The 21,268-nt window shown below is 36.8% G+C and overlaps 1 protein-coding gene across 1 annotated transcript in view; it reads right to left on the bottom strand.

Annotated features, from left to right (window-relative positions):
* DNAH12 (dynein axonemal heavy chain 12) overlaps positions 1-21,268 on the bottom strand; it is a 269,687-nt gene that overhangs the window by 50,784 nt on the left and 197,635 nt on the right. Inside the window, exons 60-62 of the mRNA XM_063661044.1 lie at positions 19,256-19,448; positions 12,814-12,986; positions 7,763-7,903 (exon numbers count right to left, since the gene is read on the bottom strand). Coding sequence (XP_063517114.1) covers positions 7,763-7,903; positions 12,814-12,986; positions 19,256-19,448 — 507 coding nt within the window. The remainder of the gene's footprint in view (positions 1-7,762; positions 7,904-12,813; positions 12,987-19,255; positions 19,449-21,268) is intronic.

Here is a 21,268-nt window from a genome sequence, read left to right as displayed (position 1 = left end):
CAAAAAATACAAATGCTGGTGAGGATGCAGAGAAAAGGGAACTCTTATGCACTGTTGGTAGGAATGTAAACTAGTACAACCAGTGTGGAGAACAGTATGGAGGTTCCTCAAAAACTACAAATCAACCTGCTGTATGATCCAGTGATCCCACGACCAGGCCTTTATCTAAAGGAAAGGAAATCATTATATTGAAGAGATATCTGCACCCTGATTTTTTTTGGTAGCACTATTCACAATAGCCAAGGTATGGAATCAACCTAAGTGTCCAACAACAGATGAAGGGATAAAGACAATGTGGTTGTACACGATGGAATACCATTCAGCCATAAAAAGAATGAAAACTTCTCATTTGTGGCAACATGAATGAAACTGAACGACATTATGTTCGGTGAAATATGCCAGGAACACAAAAACACCACATGTTCTCACTCATATGCAGAAGCTAAAATAAGTTGATTTCATGGAAGTAAAAAGTAGAACAGAGTATACTAGAGGCTGAGAAACATAGGGAAAAACAGGGATTAGGGAGAAATTTGTTAAAGGATACAAAAGAAGTTCTAGTATTCAATAGCACTGTAGGATGAGCGTAGTTAACAATAATATATTACATTTGACTCTTGAACAACCAACACAGGAGTTAAGGTGCTGACCCCCCAATGTGGTCAAAATTCATGTATAATTTTTGACTCCCCCCAAACTTAACTACTAGTAGTCTGTTGTTGACTGAAAATCTTACTGATAAATAGTTAATTAGTACATATATGTTATATGCATTATATACTATATTCTTACAATAAAGTACACCAGAAAAATAAAATGTTATCAAGAAAATAAGAAAAATGCATTTATAGTATATACTGTATTTATCGATACTGTAAGTTTACATAATCTGTTTACAAGATGAAATGTCTGTCTGAAATGGTGGGTAACCATGGCTGCAGACCTCAATTTATGGTAAATATCAAACAATTCCATTTTTTCTTGTAATGTAATGACTCTTCTCTGTCTCTTGGGAGAACTTCCAGGAAAACTACAGACCAAAATCTCTCATGAAAATAGACATAAAAATTCTCGACCAAATATGAGCAAATCAAAGTATACAAAGAATTATACACTAGTGGCACTTTGTATGGGTCCTATGTTATTCCAAGTTTGTGATATTGTACTAAACACAATGAAAAATACATGAGAACCATGAAGAGATCACTTTTTACTGCCATACCCAATGTACTGAAGAGGTGAACTGCTCTTGAGATGATAAGCATCACCTGACATTTTAAGTGGATAATCGTAACACTTAAGCTCACGTCAACAGCAACAGGAGGTAGCTACAAAACTATTACAGTAGTACAGTGTGTGCTACAGTTAATTTTATGCAGTTATGATTTGATACTGCATCTTTATATTTGTTTACATTTCTTGACTGCAAATGATGCCATGTATGAACTGTGTGTGAGCTTTGATAAATTTCAACTTTTTATAATAGATTTGTATATATTTTATGGTAGTAAATCATAAAAATAGATATCTACATGTATTTTATGTATTTATGACATACCTAAACTTTTCTTAATTTTTAAAATATTTCTGGCTAGGCAGTTCATCTGTGCATTTTTTCAAAGTGTCACAAATCTTTAGAAATTTTTCCAATATATTTATTTTTTAAAAATCTGTGTATAAGTGGACTGGTGCAGTTGAAACCCATGTTGTTCAAGGATCAATTGTATATATTTTCAAATAGCTAGAAGAGACAATACTGAATGTTCCTAGCACAAAGAAATGATAAATGTTTGAGATGATGGATATGCTCATTACCCTGATCTGATCACTATAACCTGTATGTTCTGAAATATTACTATGGAACCAAAAAATACATACAATTATTATGTGTTAATTAAAAGATACAAAAATGAAAATAATGGCTTGTTCAAAATAATAATAGCAACAATGTATTTGGTGACTATAGCTATGGATAAGTGAAATGAATGACCACAGTGTTATAAGGCACAGGGGGAGGGGAAACTGGAAATAGTCTGTTACAAAGTACTTGCAGGAAGTGGTACAGTGTTATTTGAATGAGGACTTAGATAGATTAGTTGTAAATGTACATTGCAAACTCAAGGGCAATAACAAAAAAAGTTTTTTAAAAAAGTAAGTATAATTGATCTGCTAAGAGAAGAGAAAAAATGGAATCATACAAAATAGTTAAAACCAGAGAAGACAGAAAAATAGAAGATGAAAACAATAACAACAACAACAACAGAAGAAGGGCAATGAATATGAAACAGTAACATATATGGTAGATATTAATCCAACTGTATCAGTAATCAGTTTAAATGTCAATGGTCTAAATACATCAATTAAAAGACAGGTTGTCAGAGTGGATCCAAAAGCAAGACCCAACTATATGCTGTCTACGGGAAACCCATTTTAAACATATAAAGACACAGATACATTAAAAGTAAAGAGATAGAGAAAGATATACCATGCTAACACTAATTAAGGGGAAGTAGGGTAGCTATATTAATTTCAGACTAAGAAGACTTCAGAGCAACGAAAATTATTGGGAATTAAGAGGAGCATTATGTAAAGATAAAGAAGTCAGAATCTCCCAAAACTCTCACAAGGGAAAATAGATAATATGAATAGATCTGTATCTATTAATGAAATTGAATCAATAATTAATAACCTTCTAAAACAGAAAGCACCAAGTCCAGATGGGTTCACTGAATAATTCTACAAAACATATAGGAAGAAATTAAACCAATTCCACCATGTCTTCCAGGACATAGTGGAAACTGGTTCTATGAGGCCAGTATTACCTAATACCAGAGCCAAGCAAGACATTATAAGAAAGGAAAACTACCATCCAAAATCTCTCATAAAAATAGATGCAAAAATCCTCAACAAAAGGAGCAAAATGTTAGCAAATATTAGCAACAAAATACAGCAAATCAAATCCAATAATGTATAGAAAGAATTATACACCCTGACTAAGTGGGATTTATTATAGGTATGAAAGGCTGAGTCAACATTTGAAAATCAATTAATGTAATTCATCATAGCAAGAGAGTAAAGAAGTAAAACCATATGATCCTATCAAAAGATGTAGAAAAAACATTTGACAGCTGGGCACAGGAGCTCACGCCTGCAATCCCAGCGCTTTGGGAGGCCAAGGCAGGCAGATAACTTGAGGTCAGGAGTTTGTGACCAGCCTGGCCAATATGGTAAAACCCTGTCTCAACGAAAAATACAAAAATTAGCCGGGCTTGGTGGCAGGTGCCTGTAATCCCAGCTACTAGGGAGGCTGAGGCAGGAGAATCCATTGAACCCAGGAGGCAGAGGTTGCAGTGAGCCGAGACGAGATAGAGCCACTGCCACTCCAGCCTGGGTGACAGATCAAGAATCTGTCTTAAAACAAAACAAAAAAAAAGCAAAAACCTGAACAGACATTTCACCAAAGAAGATATATAGTTGGCAAATAATAGGAAAAGATGCTCGACATCACATTTCATTAGGAAATTCCAAATTAAAATGAAATACCACTAAACACTATTAAAATGGCCACTTTCCAAAATAGGCAATATGAACTCTTATTCAATGCTGGTGGAGACGCTAAATGGTACGGCCACTCAGGAAGACAGTTTGGCAGTATACAAAACTAAACATACTCTTACCATACAATCCAGCTGTTGCACTCCTGGTACTTACCCAAAGGAATTGAAAACTTATGTTCTCACAAAAACTTACACATGAATGTTTGTAGCATATTTATTCATAATTGCCAAAACTTAGAAGCAACTAAGATGTCCATCAGTAGGTTAATGAACTGTGGTACATCCAAACAATGGAATATAATTCAGCACTAAAAAGAAATAAGCTATCAAGCCATGAAAAGACATGGAGGAACCTTATTACTAAGAGAAAAAATCCCATCTGAAAAGGCATACATAGTACATAATTCCAACTATATAACCCTCTGGAAATGACAAAACTAAACCATGGAGATGACAAAAGAATCAGTGATTGGCACGGTTGATGGAAGGGAGGGCTGAATAAACAGAACATAGAGGATTTTTAGAGCAGTAAGACTATAATGATAGATATATGACATTATACACTTGTCAAAATTGATAGGTATATAATACCCGGAGTGAAGCCTGATGTTACCTATGAACTTACTTAGGAGTGATAATGATATGTCAATGCAAGCTCATAGATTCTAACAAATATATCACTCTGGTAAGAGGTTTTGTTAGTGCAGGAGGTTGTATGTAAGAAATCTCTATTTTCTGCTCAGTTTTGCTGTGAATCTAAAATTGCTCTACACAATAAAGCCTTTTCAAAAAAAGGATGGGCAAGATATAGAAAACTATGAAACATTATAGAGTGAAATGAAAAAGAACTAAGGAAAATGGAGTGACATACTATGTTCTTAGATTGAAACACTCAATATTGCGAAATTGTTAATTTTCCACAAACTGATTTACAGTTCCAATGCACTCCTCATCAAAACTTCAGCGTGTTACTGGGTATCTTTCCACTTTGGACTTGACCAGATGATGCTAATATTTATATGGAAATGCAAAGATCCAAGAATAAGAAAGACATTCTTGTATAAAAGAAGAACAAACAAATGCAACAAAAACAAAGATAAATAGATGGGACTTAAACTAAAACTAACTAAAAACCTTCTGCACAGCAAAAGAAATAATCAGCAGAGTTAACAGACAATCCACAGAGTGGGAGAAAATCATCACAATCTATACATCTGGCAAAGGATTAATATCCAGAATCTACAAAGAACTCAAATTAGCAAGAAAAAAGACCAATCTCATAAAAAAGTGGGCTAAGGACATGAATAGACAATTCTCAAAAGAAGATATACAAATGGCCAACAAGCATATGGAAAAATGCTCAACATCACTAATTATCAGGAAAATGCAAATCAAAACCACAACGTGATACCACCTCACTCCTGCAGGAATGGCCATGAAAAAAAAATGTTGGCGTGGATGCGGTGAAAAGGGTACACTTTTACACTGTTGGTGGGAATGTAAACCAGTACAACCACTACAGAAAACAGTGTGGAGATTCCTTAAGGAGCTAAAAGTAGATCTACTGTTTGATCCAGCAATCCCACTACTCAGTATCTACCCAGAGGAAAAGAAGTTAGTATATGAACAAGACACCTGTACACACATTTATAGCAGCACAATTTGCAATTGCAAAAATATGAAACCAGCCCAAATGCCCATCAATCAATCAACAAGTGGATAAAGAAAATGCGAAATATATATACCACAAAATACTACTCAGCCATAAAAAGGAACAAAATAATGGCATTCGCAGCAACCTGGATGGAATTGGAGACTATTTATTTATTTATTTTGAGACGGAGTCTCACTCTGTAGCTCAAGCTGGAATGCAGTGGTGCTATCTCAGCTCACTGCAACCTTTGCCTCCAGGGCTCAACTGATTCTTGCCTCAGCCTCCTGAGTAGCTGGGACTACAGGCATGCGCCACCATGCCTGGCTAATTTTTTTGTATTTTTAGTAGAGACAGGGTTTCACCATGTTGCCCTGGGTGGTCTTGAGCTCCTGAACGCAGGCGATCCACTTGCCTCGGCCTCCCAAAGTGCTGGGATTACAGGCGTGGGCCACCACACCCGGACTGGAGACTATTACTCTAAGTGAAGTAACTCGCTTCACTTACTGTAATGTAAAAGCAAACTTCGTATGTTCTCACTCATATATGGGAGCTATGCTATGAGGTCATAAAGGCATAAGAATGGTACATTGGACTTTGGGGACTTGGGAGAAAGTGTGGGGGGTGGGGAGGGATAAGAGACTACACATTAGGTACAGTGTACACTGCTCTGGTGATAGGTGCACCAAAATCTCAGAAATCACCACTAAAGAACTTATTCATGTAACCAAATACCACCAGTTCCCCCAAAAACCAGTTGAATAAAAAATTAAAGAACAAGATGAAACACTATCAGACATCAAGATTAAATACACACATACACATTAATGGAACTGAATAGACAGTCCAGAAACAGATCTAGATATATGAATGTATTATTTATGGCAAGGAAGGCACTACAGAGCAGTAGGGAAAAGGCCAAGTCTTTTCAACAAGTGGAGAGCTGCATGGAAAAAATGTAAAATTTGACATTTCCTTAGACCACACACACACATCAATTGCATGTGGCTTGTACATCTAAATATGAAAGGCAGAATAAAGTTTCCAGATGGTTATATAGGAGAATACCTTCATAATATTGGGCTGTGAAAAGAGTTTTCACAAAGCAAGAACCATAAATCAGATTATATTAAAATTAAGAACTTGTGTTCAGCAAAAGAGGCAGCATTAAGAGAAAGAAAAAGCAAACTAGAGAGTGAGTGCTAATATGTCACATACAATTGTCAAGGGATTTGTGTCTAGAATATATAAAGAACTCACACAAATCACTAAGAAAAACCCAATAGAGAAATGGACAAGTGATGTGAACAAGTACACTAGAAGATTTCCAAGTGGCCTATAAACCTGAACAAGTGATCAACTTCATTAGTCATCAGAGAAATATAAATTCAAACCATGATGCAATAATATGTATCACATACCAAAATAGATTTTTTAAAAACAACAATATAAAACGTTGGTGGGGGCTGGGTGCAGTGGCTCACGCCTGTAATACCAGCACTTTGGGAGGTCAAGGCAGGCAGATCACAAGGTCAGGAGTTTGAGACCAGCCTGGCCAACATAGTGAAACCCTGTCTCTACTAAAAATACAAAAATTAGCTGAGCATAGTGGTGCATGCCTGTAGTCCCAGCTACTCGGGAGGCTGAGGCAGGAGAATCGCTTGAACCCGGGAGACGGAGGTTGTGGTGAGCCAAGATCCCACAACTGCACTCCAGCCCGAGCAACAGAGCGAGACTCCGTCTCAAAACAAACAAACAAACAAAAAACCAACAAAAATAAAATGTTGGTGGGGATCTGGTGCAATGGAATGCTCAAATTCTGTTAATGGGATGTAAACTGGTACAACTGTTCTGGAAAACAATTTGTAATTTTCTTTCTAGGCATCTTCCCAACAGAAACGTGTGCGCATGTGCCCCTACATTTATACACAAGATTGTTCATAGCACCATTACTTATAATAGTGCCAAACTGGAAACAACCCATCTGTTCATTGAGTAGAACAGGTAAACGTCAATGTATTCTTATAATGGAATACTGTAAAGCAGTCAAAGCAAATGAACTAGCCTCATGCTACCACATGGATGAATCTCATAAAAGTAATGTTGAGGAAAAGAAGCCAGATAAAAGAATAAAGAATACATATTACTTGCTTTCATTCATATATGTAATATATATATATGTCAAGCTAATCTGCAGTGTTATGAGTCTATAGTAGTTACCTTTTTGGGGTAGTAAGGAGGTGGTAATTGAAAGGAGTACAAGTACTTCAAGGATGGTGGGGAAATGTTCTATTTCATCACCAGATCTTCCCTTTGTAAGAATTTGTTGAACTGTATATTAATACTCTGTGAACTTTTCTGTGTTACATAAATTTTAAAAATTAAATAAACACCAATACTAACCTAGAAGCCATTGTTATCAGTGAAATGCACAAGCAAAATCATGACTTAACCAAAGAAAAATATAGACTTCTGTGAGAAGACATATTTACAGATTTGATTTTCCAGGGAGGTTTTAAAAATAAACAAATTGTGGTAAAAGCAAGTAACTTACAGAAGAAGATTGGCACATAATAAAAAGGAAAATAACAGCTTATCCTTCTCAAATAGTGATCGGCATATATTACAATATAAGTTGTATGTGAAGTGGTCATTTAAATATCGTAGGCGCTTTTCCAAAATCTTGGATTTGTTACTAAAAGTTAAAAAGAAGGAAAACGTATTGTCAAACAAAACTAAGAAAATATAAGCAATGTGAATTAACATATACACTTTTTATTTTACAAAAGTATCACTATTAAAAACATATAAAGATACACACACAAGGGCATGTAAAACTGGTGAAATCTGAATAAGCTCTATGGGTTGTAGCAATGTCAGTTTCTCGGTTGTACTATAGGCAAGATGCTAGCACTGGAGAAACAAGATGAAGGGTACATGAAACCTCTCTGCACATATTTTTCTGTGTGCAACTTCTCGTGAGTCTGTAAGTATTTTAAAATAAAAAGTTTTAAAATGTAGGGTATAATTCTCTGAGAAAGTGAAATATGGTTTACACCATCTCTCTATTTTCCAAATCCTAAATATCTTATTCTGCCCCAAAGTGACTGAAAACAATCAGCTCATTTAAAAAAAAAATGCCTATTAAATCTCTATTAGTGTAAGGCTCTATGCTAGGGCGGGGAATGTAAGAGACAAAGAATTATGAAACACTTGCCGGCCCCAAAGAAGCATAAAATCTAGATAAAGATCTACATATTTTAAAAAATGCATGAAAAGGTCAGGCGCAGTGCCTCCTGCCTGTAATCCCAGCACTTCAGGAGGCTGAGGTGGGTGGATCATTTGAGGTCAGAAGTTCGAGACCAGCCTGGCCAACATGGTGAAACCTCATCCTACTAAAAATACAAAAATTAGCCAGGAGTGGTGGTACACAACTGTAATCCCAGCTACGAGGGAGGCTGAGGCAGAAGAATTGCTTGAACTCGGGAGGTGGAGATTGCAGTGTGAGATCATGCCACTGCACTCAAGCCTGGGTAATAGAATGAGACTCTGTCTCAAAAGGAAAAAAAATGCATAAAAAGTCAGAAAACATATGGATAAATGTAGTTACTGGGTGGAGTTATGACTGATATTCTTTATACTTTCATATTCCAAAAAATGTTTACAATAAGCATATATTGCTTTCAATTTTTTTTTTCAGTTCAATTTTTAAATGTAATACCTATGGGAATATAAAATGATGTAGCCATTCTAAAAAATAGTTTGGTACTCTTTTTTTTTTTTTTGAGACAGGGTCTCACCCTGTCACCCAGGCTGGAGTGCAGTGGCATGATCACAGCTCATTGCAACCTCTACCTCCTGGGCTCAAGTAATCTTCCCATCTCAGCCTCTTAAGTAGCTGGGACTACAGGTGCATGGCACCATGCCCAGCTAGTTTTTTGTATTTTTTGTAGAGACGGGGTTTCACTATGTTGCCCAGGCTGTCACTTTCTTTAAAAAATTTTTAAAAACTAAACTAAAGAGCTTCTGCACAGCAAAAGAAACTATCAACAGAGTAAACAGACAGCCCACACAATGGGAGAAAATATTTTCAAACTGTACATCTGATGAAGATCTAATATCCAAAATCTGTAAGGAACTTAAATTAACAAGCATAAAACTAACAATCCCGTTAAAAAGTAGGCAAAGGACATAGACACTTTTCAAAAGAAGACATACACGTGGCCAAAAAGCATATGAAAAAATGCTTAAAATCATTAAGCATTAGAGAAATGCAAATCAAAACCACAATGAGATACCATCTCACACCAGTCAGAACGGCTATAATTAAAAAGTCAAAAAAATAACAGAAATTGGCGAAGTTGTGGAGCAAAGGGAACACTTATACACTGCTGGTGGGAATGTAAATTAGTTCACCATGGAAAGCAGTTTGGAGATTTCTCAAAGAACTTAAAACAGAACTACCATTTGACCCAGCAATCCATTATTGGGTATATATCCAAAGGAATATAAATTGTTCTACCATAAAGACACATATGCGTATGTTCATCACAGCACTATTCACAACAGCAAAGACACGGAATCAACCTAGATGCCTGTCAATCGTAGACTAGATAAAACTAATGTGGTACAGATACACCACGGAATACAACACAGCCACCAAAAAAGAATGAACTCATGTCCTTTGGAGCTGGAGACCATTATCCTAAGCAAACTAATGCAGGAACAGAAAACCAAATACCGCATGTTCTCACTTACAACACTGAGTACACATGGACACAAGGAAGGGAACAATAGACACTGGGGCCTACTCAAAGGTAGAGAGTGGGAGGACGGTGAGGTTCAAAAAACTACCTATTGGGTACCATGCTTATTACCTGGGTGATGAAATAATCTGTATACTAACCCCCTGTGACATGTAGTTTACCTGTATAACAAACCTGCACATGTACCCCTAAACCTGAAAGTTTAAAAAAAGAGTCCTCAATAAACCCTATGTCTTGTTTGCTAAAAAAAGAAAAAAAAATCTAAACCAACAACTGCTACATAACCCAGCAATTGCATTCCTGGGTATTTATCTCAGAGAAATAAAAATTTCTATTCACAAATACATGTACATGAATGTTTATAGCAGTTTTACTCATAGTAACCCCAAACTGGAAGTAATTCAGAAGTCCTTCAACAGGTAAATGATTAAACAGATTTTAATCTGTGGTAAATTTGTGCTATGAATTATTTCTCAGCCATTAAAAAGAGCCAAATATTTATACACACAGCAACTTGAACGAATCCCTGGAGAATTATGCTGAGTAAAAAAAGCCAGTCTCAAAACGTTACATGCCATATGACTCCATTTATATAAAATTTTTGAAGTAACAAAAGCACAGAAACGGAGAACAGGTTAGTGGTTGCCAAGGGTTACGAAAGGGGTAAGGATGGGAAGGAAGTGGGTATAGCTATAAAAGGGGAACACAGAGATCCTTGTGGTGGTAGAAATATTCTGTATCTTGACTGTATTAATGTCATTATCATGGTTGTGATATTGTTCTACAGGTTTTCAAAATGTCACCATTGGGGCAACTGGGTAAAAGGTACATGAGATCTTTATTATTTCTCATAATTGCATGTGAATCTACACTTAACTCAAAATTAAAAATTTGATTTTTAAAAAGTAATACATAGGACCATGGGAATGGGATGGTGGTATTGACACTTCTTTGAGTAGATCTTTTGGTACAGGATTGAATTTTGGAGTCATTAATGGTTCATGTACTCAAACATATATAAAATTAAAGTCAACAAAGATGAAGAAAAACCCTAAAATGAAACATAAAAATAAACAAATGAACCTAACTGTATTTCACATGAATAACATCACATGTTGAAGGGGGAAAAACTTACCCAAGTAACTTGAATATAGCATTTTATGCCTAATTTTTTTTTTAACTTTAAGTTTTTGTGTGAACATATGCAATCAATTCTTTTGGGTATATACCCAGGAGTGGAATTGCTGGGTCATATGGCAAATCTAGGTTTAATATTTTGAAGAACTTACAAAGTGGCCACATTATTTTAAAATCCAACCAGCAGTGTAAGAGGGTTCCAATTATTCCACATCCTCACCAAAACTTGATATTGACATTTTTATGTCAATTCTTTAACTTGAATTTCCTTCATCATATGGGTTGTATAAATTCAAATTCCAAATCCCAACTGAGAAGGGATTTCAATCACTCAGCAGAGGTTATTCTACCAAGAGCCAATGTAGAAATTTCTCACAGCATACATGATTGGCTCAAGTCGTATTTTTATTTTACTTAACAAGTACAGCAGTTACTAAATACCAGACATTGTTATAAACACTTTACAAAAATTATCTCATTTAATTCTCATAAAAATCCAAAAGGCAGGTACTATTATTATCCCAATTTTATAGAGAAGAAAAATTGAGGCAATTACCTCACGTTAACGAACTTGCCTGTAGGCATGCAGCTAGTATGTGGCAGAACTGAGGTGTAATCCCCAACTCCAGTCTGACTCCGAAATTTGAATACATTCATTAAGTGATTAAAGTGCAAATATCTAGAAAACTATTAGAAATGTGGGGCCAGGTGCAGTGGCTCACTCCTGTAATCTCAGCACTTAGGGAGGCTGAGTCGGGAAGATTTCTTGAGACCAGGAGTTCGAGACCAGCCTGGGCAACGTAGTGAAACCCCATCTCTACAAAAAAATTCAAAAATTAGCCAGACATAGTGGTGTGCACCTGTAGTCCCAGCTACTCTGAAGGCTGAGGTGGGTGGAACACCTGAGCCTGTGAGGTTGAGGTTGCAGTGAGCTGTGATTGTGCCACTGCACTCTAGCCTGGGTGACAGAGTGAGACCTTGTCTCAAAAATAAATAAATAAATAAATAAATAAAATAAAGAAAAAAGAAATGTGGGACTGAAGCCTTTTAGAGACCTCAGTCTTGGAGAAAGATACACTAGAGTTGCTAGGAAAAATAAATCATGTGCCTGCCTCATTGAAATATTTAAAAGAGAGAAGAAAAAAATTAAAGTTAATCCCTCCATGCCTAAATCTTGAGTAGGAGTGAAACAACAACTTAAAATAGAAAGGAGGTTTTGATTATCTTTCGTATGTCTTTTTTTCTTTCACTTTTCCACTTTTTTATTTTGTATTTTTATTTTTATTTTTTGAGACAGTCTCACTCTGTTGCCCAGGCTGGAGTGTGGGGGCGCCATCTCGACTCACTGCAACATCCACCTCCTGAGTTCAAGCGATTCTCCTGCTTCAGCCTCCTGAGTAGCTGGGATTACGGGCGCCCGCCACCACGCCTGGCTAATTTTTGTATATTTAGTAGATACGGGGTTTCATCATGTTGGCCAGGCTGGTCTCCAACTCCTGACCTCAAGTGATCTGCCTGCCTCAGCCTCCCAAAGTGCTGAGATTACAGGTGTGAGCCACTGCACCCGGCCATTTTTCCACACTTTTAATGTTCTGTAATGGATATATATTATATAAGTTTTTAAAAAAGTAACATTTTTTTAAATGGAAAGGGCTGTGAAAATCCAACCTCGGGAAGATGAATAAAGTGAGAGAATGTTTACCTGTCATGAATAGAGTTGATATAAAGGTTCACAAACCACGTGAGAGAGTACTGATACATGGGATCAATATTAGCCAGGTCTGCAATGCTAAAGAATAATACTGATGAGTGTTTGGCGATGGCTCTATAGCCTTCTCGAGACTCTGCTATTTTGAGTTCTGTTTTTTCTGCAATCTAGGAGAATAGAAAAAGCAAGATTAAGAAATAGGAAGAGTATTTTAATTATGTACTTTTCATATAATGAAGTATATATATTTTTTAAAAAATCTCAGTGCAATAACATTATATGAGTTTAAGTATGGTTTACAAGAGAGGGCTTTATCGTACTAAAAGCCAGAAATAAAGAAAACAAAAGGGGATGAAGGAAAGAACTAGGGATGGAGGAAAGGGGAAGGAGAGAGAGGAGGAACAAGAGAGGAAAAAAGAAAAAACAAGTTTAAACTTTAGATTAACAGTATGATCAGCTACCAACTATCTCTTTCTTGAGACATACCAAATAAGAAAGCTTTGCTTATTCTTTGACTGACTGACCTGTATCTACTGTAGTCATTCACCTTCTTTTATTTTAACAGGTCAGAGATAAAGAGGGAGAGAGGGATGGAGAGCAAGTGTACATGTGCGTATATTTAAGGTGTTAACTCGTGTACTGGAACCCAGCACAGTCTGGCAAAGTAGGTATTCAAAACTATTTGTTGATTGATGGTTTTATATACAAGAATGCTTTTTCAACTAGCTTCTCATATGTTTAATTTTCTAACTTAACAGGGCTGTAGATATTCAACCCCCAAAGAAAAATGTTCTCCAAGATAATAGCTCATCAACTCAATCGGATAGGTTGATATTCTCTAGAAAAAATGTTTCGAGCACTATTCCAACTCACTCTTCCTTCTTTGGTAATGCTATCCACAGACTCTGATGAATGGTATGCCTATGTAGTCACGTTTATATCAAATCCTGTTTGTTGCTAATTTAATCAAGAGGCAGGGATAGAACCAGATCCAAGATAAGGTAATCAAAAATTTCCCTGGAGAATTAAAACTTTAAAAGCCTCAGAAACTGAAGTTAGGTGGCATTGGCATTAGGAGTAAAAGGTAGTGAGACTTTTTCTACATGTTGGTTTCTACATGCTAGATGAGTATATAAAGGAAGAGATATAAAAGTCTTAAAATAAACTGCTCTTCAGATAGAGTAGAGGGAAGCACAGAACGACCACACAGCCCCAGAGGTAGAGGAAGAGACAGAGAGTACAGAAACCTAAGGCCTTCCGTTCATCCTTGAGGTATGGATGTATGTCCTATAATTGGGAAAATAAATTATTCCCTTGTATCTTTTTTATTTTAGCTAATTCAAGTGGGTTCCTGTTCCTTGCAAACAAACTTTCCCCAAAATTATACTGTATAACCACAAATGAACTAAAAATAAGTTTGGAATCTCAGTCCTAACTATAAATAAGTAAAACAAAGTTATCGACAATGGGAATTAATGACATCTTATGTAAGAAAACATAATTTTAGTATTCTCACTTAAACCTTTTGCTATTTAAACTTTGACTTTCAATTAAAATGCCATTTTGCAATTAATAGCAATAGCAAGCAGAAACAAACAGGAAATATAATTTTTATTTTTTTGAAAGGGAGTCTTGCTCTGTCACCCAGGCTGGAGTGCAGTGGCACGATCTCAGCTTACTACAACCTCCACCTCCTGGGTTCAAAGGATTCTCCTGCCTCAGCCTCCCAAGTAGCTGAGATTACAGGTGTCCACCACCACACCTGGCTAATTTTTGTATTTTAGTAGAGATGGGGTTTCACCATGTTGGTCAGGCTAGTCTTGAACTCTTGACCTCAGGTGATCCACCTGCTTTGGCCTCCCAAAGTGCTGGGATTACAGGCATGAGCCACTGCACCCGGCTATAATTTTAAAATATTAAATAATAACTTAATTCATATTCCATGGCTTGATCTATGTATACTTACAAACAGTGTTTGCTAAACTTGAATCCTTAGCATGAAATGCTAGGCTTAAGAAATATAAATACATTTTAAAAATCATTTACCATTAATAGCCTAAAATCAAAGAACAAGATATTTTCTAAGAAATAAATACTGTGGGCTGGGCACGGTGGCTCACACCTGTAATCCCAGCACTTTGGGAGGCTGAGGCGGGTGGATCATCTGAGGTCCGGAGTTCGAGACCAGCCTGACCAATATGGAGAAACCCCGTCTCTACTAAAAATACAAAATTAGCCAGATGTGGTGGTACATGCCCCTAATCCCAGCTACTCTGGAGGCTGAGGCAGGAGAATGGCTTGAACCCGGGAGGCAGAGGTTGCTGTGAGCCGAGATCGCGCCATCGCACTTTAGCCTGGGCAACAAGAGCAAAATTCCATCTCAAAAAAAAAAAAAAAGAAAAGAAAGAAATACTGTGAGTATATGTTAAGATGTTAAAAGAGGGCAACTCATTACTTGTAAAACTTTTCTGGTCTGTGATATTTATATATATAATACTTTCCAAAAATAAAAAAGACTAAACTTCAGTCAGGAAACCACTGGAGTAGCTGTAGGGGTAAACTTTGAAATCTCTAGAATAAACTTGTAAAGTTTTGTTTGTGTTTGTTTAATCTTGTGGGCTCAGGGAAAAGGGAAAAGCAGATTTTGACTGTTTTGGAGAGCTTTCCCTGAAGATGTTTTTTCTTACATTAGGTAGGTGGAGAGAGGTAGAATAGAAGTCAGGGTCAGATACAGAGTATGTTTTAGCTCACACCATATAGTGAATTTAAAACTGTGTTTGCAATGATCAGTGGGATCCAGTCAGAAAGGTCCTATCATTTATTATATTTTTCTCACTGTAAGATAAAGTACTTGAACCAATAAATAATTATATCTCCCTTTCTCTTCGAGTCTTAATAGGAAATAAGCCAATAAATGCTCCCTATCTTCTCTCCCCTTTGAAAACTAGTTTGGTGAGGGAACAAGAAGTAGCTTGTTCTGCTCTGATGGACGGGTATTGGGAAAGGAGACATTACAGAATATCTCAGCCATGGTCCCAGACTGGGGGCTGCCACAGAATATTACTCTAAGACCCTACTCCTTTGGCTCCACGAAGATGAAAAACCCAAAACAAAACAAAGCACCAAATAGTACAAGTGACCAGAAAGCATGATTACCATCACATTCATGCAAAATAAATCTATCCAAAAGGGAAGGGTGCCTAGAGTTTTAGAAAGTCCTCTGTCCAGCCGGGCACAGTGGCTCATGCCTGTAATCCCAGCACTTTGAGAGGCCAAGGCAGGCGGATCACCTAAGGTTGGGAGTTCAAGACCAGCCTGACCAACATGGAGAAACCCCATCTCTACTAAAATTACAAAATTAGCCAGGTGTGGTGGCGCATGCCTGTAATCCAGCTACTTGGGAGGCTGAGGCAGAAGAATCGCTTGAATCCGGGAGGCGAAAGTTGCAATGAGCCAAGATGGCGCCATTATACTATAGCCTGGGCAGCAAGAGCAAAACTCTGGAACAACAACAACAACAACAACGACAACAACAAGTCCTCTGTCCCAGAGCAAGGGTGCACTGTGGGGTGGGGAGCAGTGCAGAGATGCTGAGTAATTAGTGCAATCTCTGTTTAGGTTTCTTTTTATTTTTTAATTACCCTGAAGTGAAGGAGCACGTAATTCATTGGGCGGGTCAAGGAAAACTGAAAGGCCTCAAGATCAATAACGTTAGCTTACAGAAGTCATTCTGTAATACCACTTAATTGTGTAAACTTGGGCCTCTGCCAACCTTTCTGGGCCCTAGTTTTCTCAACTATGAAGTGCAAAAAATAACTGCTTGCTAACGCCTTTCCTGCTTATAACATTGTATTATTCTATAAAAAGAGAAGTAATATAAAAATATCATTCAGGGCTGGGCACAGTGGCTCACGCCTGTAATCCCTGCGCTTTGGGAGGCCAAGGCGGGTAGATCAACTGAGATCAGGAGTTCAAGACCAACCTGGCCAACACGATGAAACCCTGTCTCTACTAAAAATACAAAAAAATTGGCCTGGTGTGGTGGTGAGCGCCTGTAATCCCAGCTACTCAGGAGGCCTGAGGCAGGAGAATTACTTGAACCTGGAGGTGGATGTTGGAGTGAGCTGAGATCATGACACTGCACTCCAGCCTGGACAACAAGAGCGAAACTCTGTCTCAAAAAATATATATACATATATATACACACACTTATATATATATACACACACACTATATATATATATATATACACACACTATATATATACACACACACACACACACACACACTATATATATATATATATATATATATCTCATTCAGCTCTGTTAGGTGAATTTGCAATAAATCCATTATTGGCTGTAAACTATTTGCCTCTCTTCCTCCACCTGCCACCCTCAACTCTTATACCCGTCTTCCCGACAAATGACAAGATAATGATGGAATTAATGTCTAAGAATCTCTATTTATTCCTAGAATCCCTAATTGTTCAATCAACTAGCAACTACCTCCACCAACAATGCCAATCAGAAACAGAGGTAAGACAAGCTCTCAAATTCAATTTTCCGGAGAAGAGTCAATTAAAACCTGGATGAACCCAAGTAGCCTACTTTACCTATCCAATAATAATACCTATCTGATACTTCTAATAATACCTATCCAATAATAATACCTTACCTGTTCAGTAATAATACCTTTCCAATACTTCTTTTTTAAAATTATACTTTAAGTTCTAGGGTACATGTGCACAATGTGCAGGTTTGTTACACATGTATACAAGTACCATGTTGGTTTGCTGCACCCATTAACTCGTCATTTACATTAGGTATTCCTCCTAATGCTATCCCTCCCCGCTCCCCCCCACCCCATGACAGCTCCCAGTGTGTGATGTTCCCCATCCTGTGTCCAAGTGTTCTCATTGTTCAATTCCCACCTATGAGGGAGAACATGCAGTGTTTTGTTTTCTGTCCTTGCGATAGTTTGCTCAGAATGATGGTTTCCAGCTTCATCCATGTCCCTGCAAAGAACATGAACTCATCCTTTTTTATGGCTGCATAGTATTCCATGGTATATATGTGCCACATTTTCTTAATCCAGTCTATCATTGATGGACATTTGGGTTGGTTCCAAGTCTTTGCTATTGTGACTAGTGCCGCGATAAACATACGTGTGCATGTGTCTTTATAGTAGCGTGATTTATAATCCTTTGGGTATATACCCAGTAATGTGATCGCTGGGTCAAATGGTATTCCTAGTTCTAGATCCTTGACAAAGTGCCACACTGTCTTCCACAATGGTTGAACTAATTTACACTCCCACCAACAGTGTAAAAGTGTTCCTATTTCTCCACATCCTCTCCAGCACCTGTTGTTTCCTGACTTTTTAATGATTGCCATTCTAACTGGTGTGAGATGGTATCTCATTGTGGTTTTGATTTGCATTTTTCTGATGGCCAGTGACGATGAGCATTTTTTCATGTGTCTGTTGGCTGCATAAATGTCTTCTTTTGAGAAGTGTCTGTTCATATCCTTTGCCCACTTTTTGATGGGGTTGTTTCATTTTTTCTTGTAAATCTGTTTAAGTTCCTTGTAGATTCTGGATATTAGCCCTTTGCCAGATGGGTAGATTGTAAAAATTTTCTCCCATTCTGTAGGTTGCCTGTTCACTCTGAGGGTAGTTTCTTTTGCTGTGCAGAAGCTCTTTAGTTTAATTAGATCCCATTTGTCAATTTTGGCTTTTGTTGCCATTGCTTTTGGTGTTTTAGACATGAAGTCCTTGCCCATGCCAATGTCCTGAATGGTATTGCCAAGGTTTTCTTCTAGGGTTTTTATAGTTTTAGGTCTAACATTTAAGTCTTTAATCCATCTTGAATTAATTTTTGTATAAGGTATAAGGAAGGGATCCAGTTTCAACAGAGTTATAGACAAATGGAACAGAATGGAGCCCTCAGAAATAACACCACACATCTACAACCATCTGATCTTTGACAAATCTGACAAAAACAAGAAATGGGGAAAGGATTCCCTATTTAATAAATGGTGCTGGGGAAACTGGCTAGCTATATGTAGAAAGCTGAAACTGGATACCTATCCAATACTTCTAATAATACCTTACCTATCCAATAATAATACCTATCTGATACTTATAATAATACCTTACCTATCCAATAATAATAAATACATTTTAAAATGTTCATTCTAAATGTATTTCTTCTGTGTATAGATACCATATAGATCAGACCAGGTTTTAAATAATTTAACAGTAAGATATTCTCTTATGAGTTTAAATTTATGTTTTGGTATTTTATCATTTTCTTTTTCCTTTCCAGCAAGGCTACTCCAGCACCTTCCTTGGGGACTGGAAGCAAATCAGGATCTTAAGATTTCTTAAGAATCTTAAGATTTAAATCAAAAGATTTCTAGGATTCTTTTTTCACCTGCTGTTTCTTTGTTATTTCATTGGACATCATTTTGGCAGAGTCTAAGACTTTAATTGCACTTTCATCTTCTAAAATGTTTCCTTCTGATGATGATAATGTTTCTAAAATTTTTTTCTCTATGTCTTTCAGCTGTTTCTTGTTAGCTGCAGACTGAAGAATAAGGGCATTTCGTTCCTCTTCTAATTCTGGTCTAAAAAGATAGAAACATTTAGTCCAAATTTGTAGTATTTTATCTAAATTTATATCTAAGTGTTACATATCGCAAATTTGTAGACATCTAACACAAACTAAGGTGATTAATTGCTTTAAGGGAAGAATACTTTCACACATATAACTATTTGAGAGTTCAAGCAGAAAAAGCATTAATTGTATACACGTAAAATGTGGCAATAACATGTGCCACAGTAAGTCTAAGAATACATTAGACTTATCCATATGGCATAGCTGGTATGCAAGAGTAAGAACTGGAGAAGAAACTCGAAGTATGAACTTCTTATCTATTTCTTGATTTTGTCATCACTAAGTCTCATTTTCATCATATTTTCTATAGTAGCAAACATTGAAAGGATGACTGGTCATAAAACTGGTTCTTTAAGTGAAAGGCAAAATTGGCACTTATGTCAAAACACTTATATCAAACAAAAAGGGGATGAAACTTCAAAATAACACAGTCTACCATGGAATAGAATATGTTATGACATGGCTCCATATTGGACACTCTACAAGTGGGATTTAAATATTGGAAGAAACACTTCATGGTTACATATTTCCACTTTTAATTCGATTTCATTTACTAGACCACTTGATAATGCTACATTTAGATTCAAGTGATATCAGATTTCCTTCCAGAAGAAATTCTTTACTAGTAGCCCTCCCAGGTACCTTAGTGTTTTTCCTCATTTAAAAAAAAATATTTGGGGTTTTACATTTAAGTCTTTAATCCTTATTATAGGCACAGGCAAAGATTTCATGACAAAAACATCGAAAGCAATTGCAACAAAAACACAAATTGAAAAATGGGATCTAATTAAACTAAGGAGCTTCTGCACAACAAAATAAACTATCAGAATGTACAGACAACCTACAGAATGGGAGAAAATTTTTGCAATCAATCCACCTGACAAAGATCTAATATCCAGAATCTACAAAGAACTTAAACAAATTTACAAGAAAAGACAAACAACCCCATTAAAAAGTGGGCAAAGGACACAAGGACACTTCTCAAGATATTTATGTGGCCAACAAACATATGAAAACAAGCTCAACATCACTGATCATTACAGAAATGTAAATCAAAACCACAATGAGACACCATCTTATGCCAGTCAGAATGGCGATTATTAAAAAGTCAAGAAACAACAGATGCTGGTGAGGCTGCAGAGAAATAGAAACGCTTTTACACTGTTGGTGGGAATGTAAATTAGTTTAACCATCGTGGAAGACAGTCTGGTGATTCCTCAAAGACCTAGAACCAGATATACCATTTGACACAGCAATCCCATTACTGGGTATATACCAAAGGAATAGAAATCATTCTATTATAAAGGCACATGCACGTGTATGTTCACTGCAGCACTATTCACAATAGCAAAGACATGGAATCAACCTAAGTGTCCATCAACTATAGACTGGATAAAGAAAATGTGGTACATATACACCATGGAATACTACACAGCCATAAAAAGGAACAGGATAATGTCCTTTGCAGAGACATGGATGGAGCTGGCAGCCATTATCGTCAACAAACACAATAACAGAAAACCAAACACCACATGTTCTCACTTATAAGTGGGAGCTGAAAAATATGAACACGTAGACACAGGGTAGGGAACAACACACACTGGGGCCTGTCAGGGTGGGTAGGAGGAGGGAGAGCATCAGGAAAAATAGCTAATGCATGCTGGGCTTAATACCTAGGTGATGGGTTGATAAGCGCAGCAAATCACCATGGCACACGTTTACCTATGTAACAAACCTGCACATCATGCACATGTACCCTGGAACTTAAAA

This window comes from Pongo pygmaeus, chromosome 2, assembly GCF_028885625.2.
Source record: "Pongo pygmaeus isolate AG05252 chromosome 2, NHGRI_mPonPyg2-v2.0_pri, whole genome shotgun sequence".
Classification (NCBI taxonomy): Eukaryota; Metazoa; Chordata; class Mammalia; order Primates; family Hominidae; genus Pongo; species Pongo pygmaeus.
This window is presented reverse-complemented; position numbering and strand designations above follow the sequence as displayed.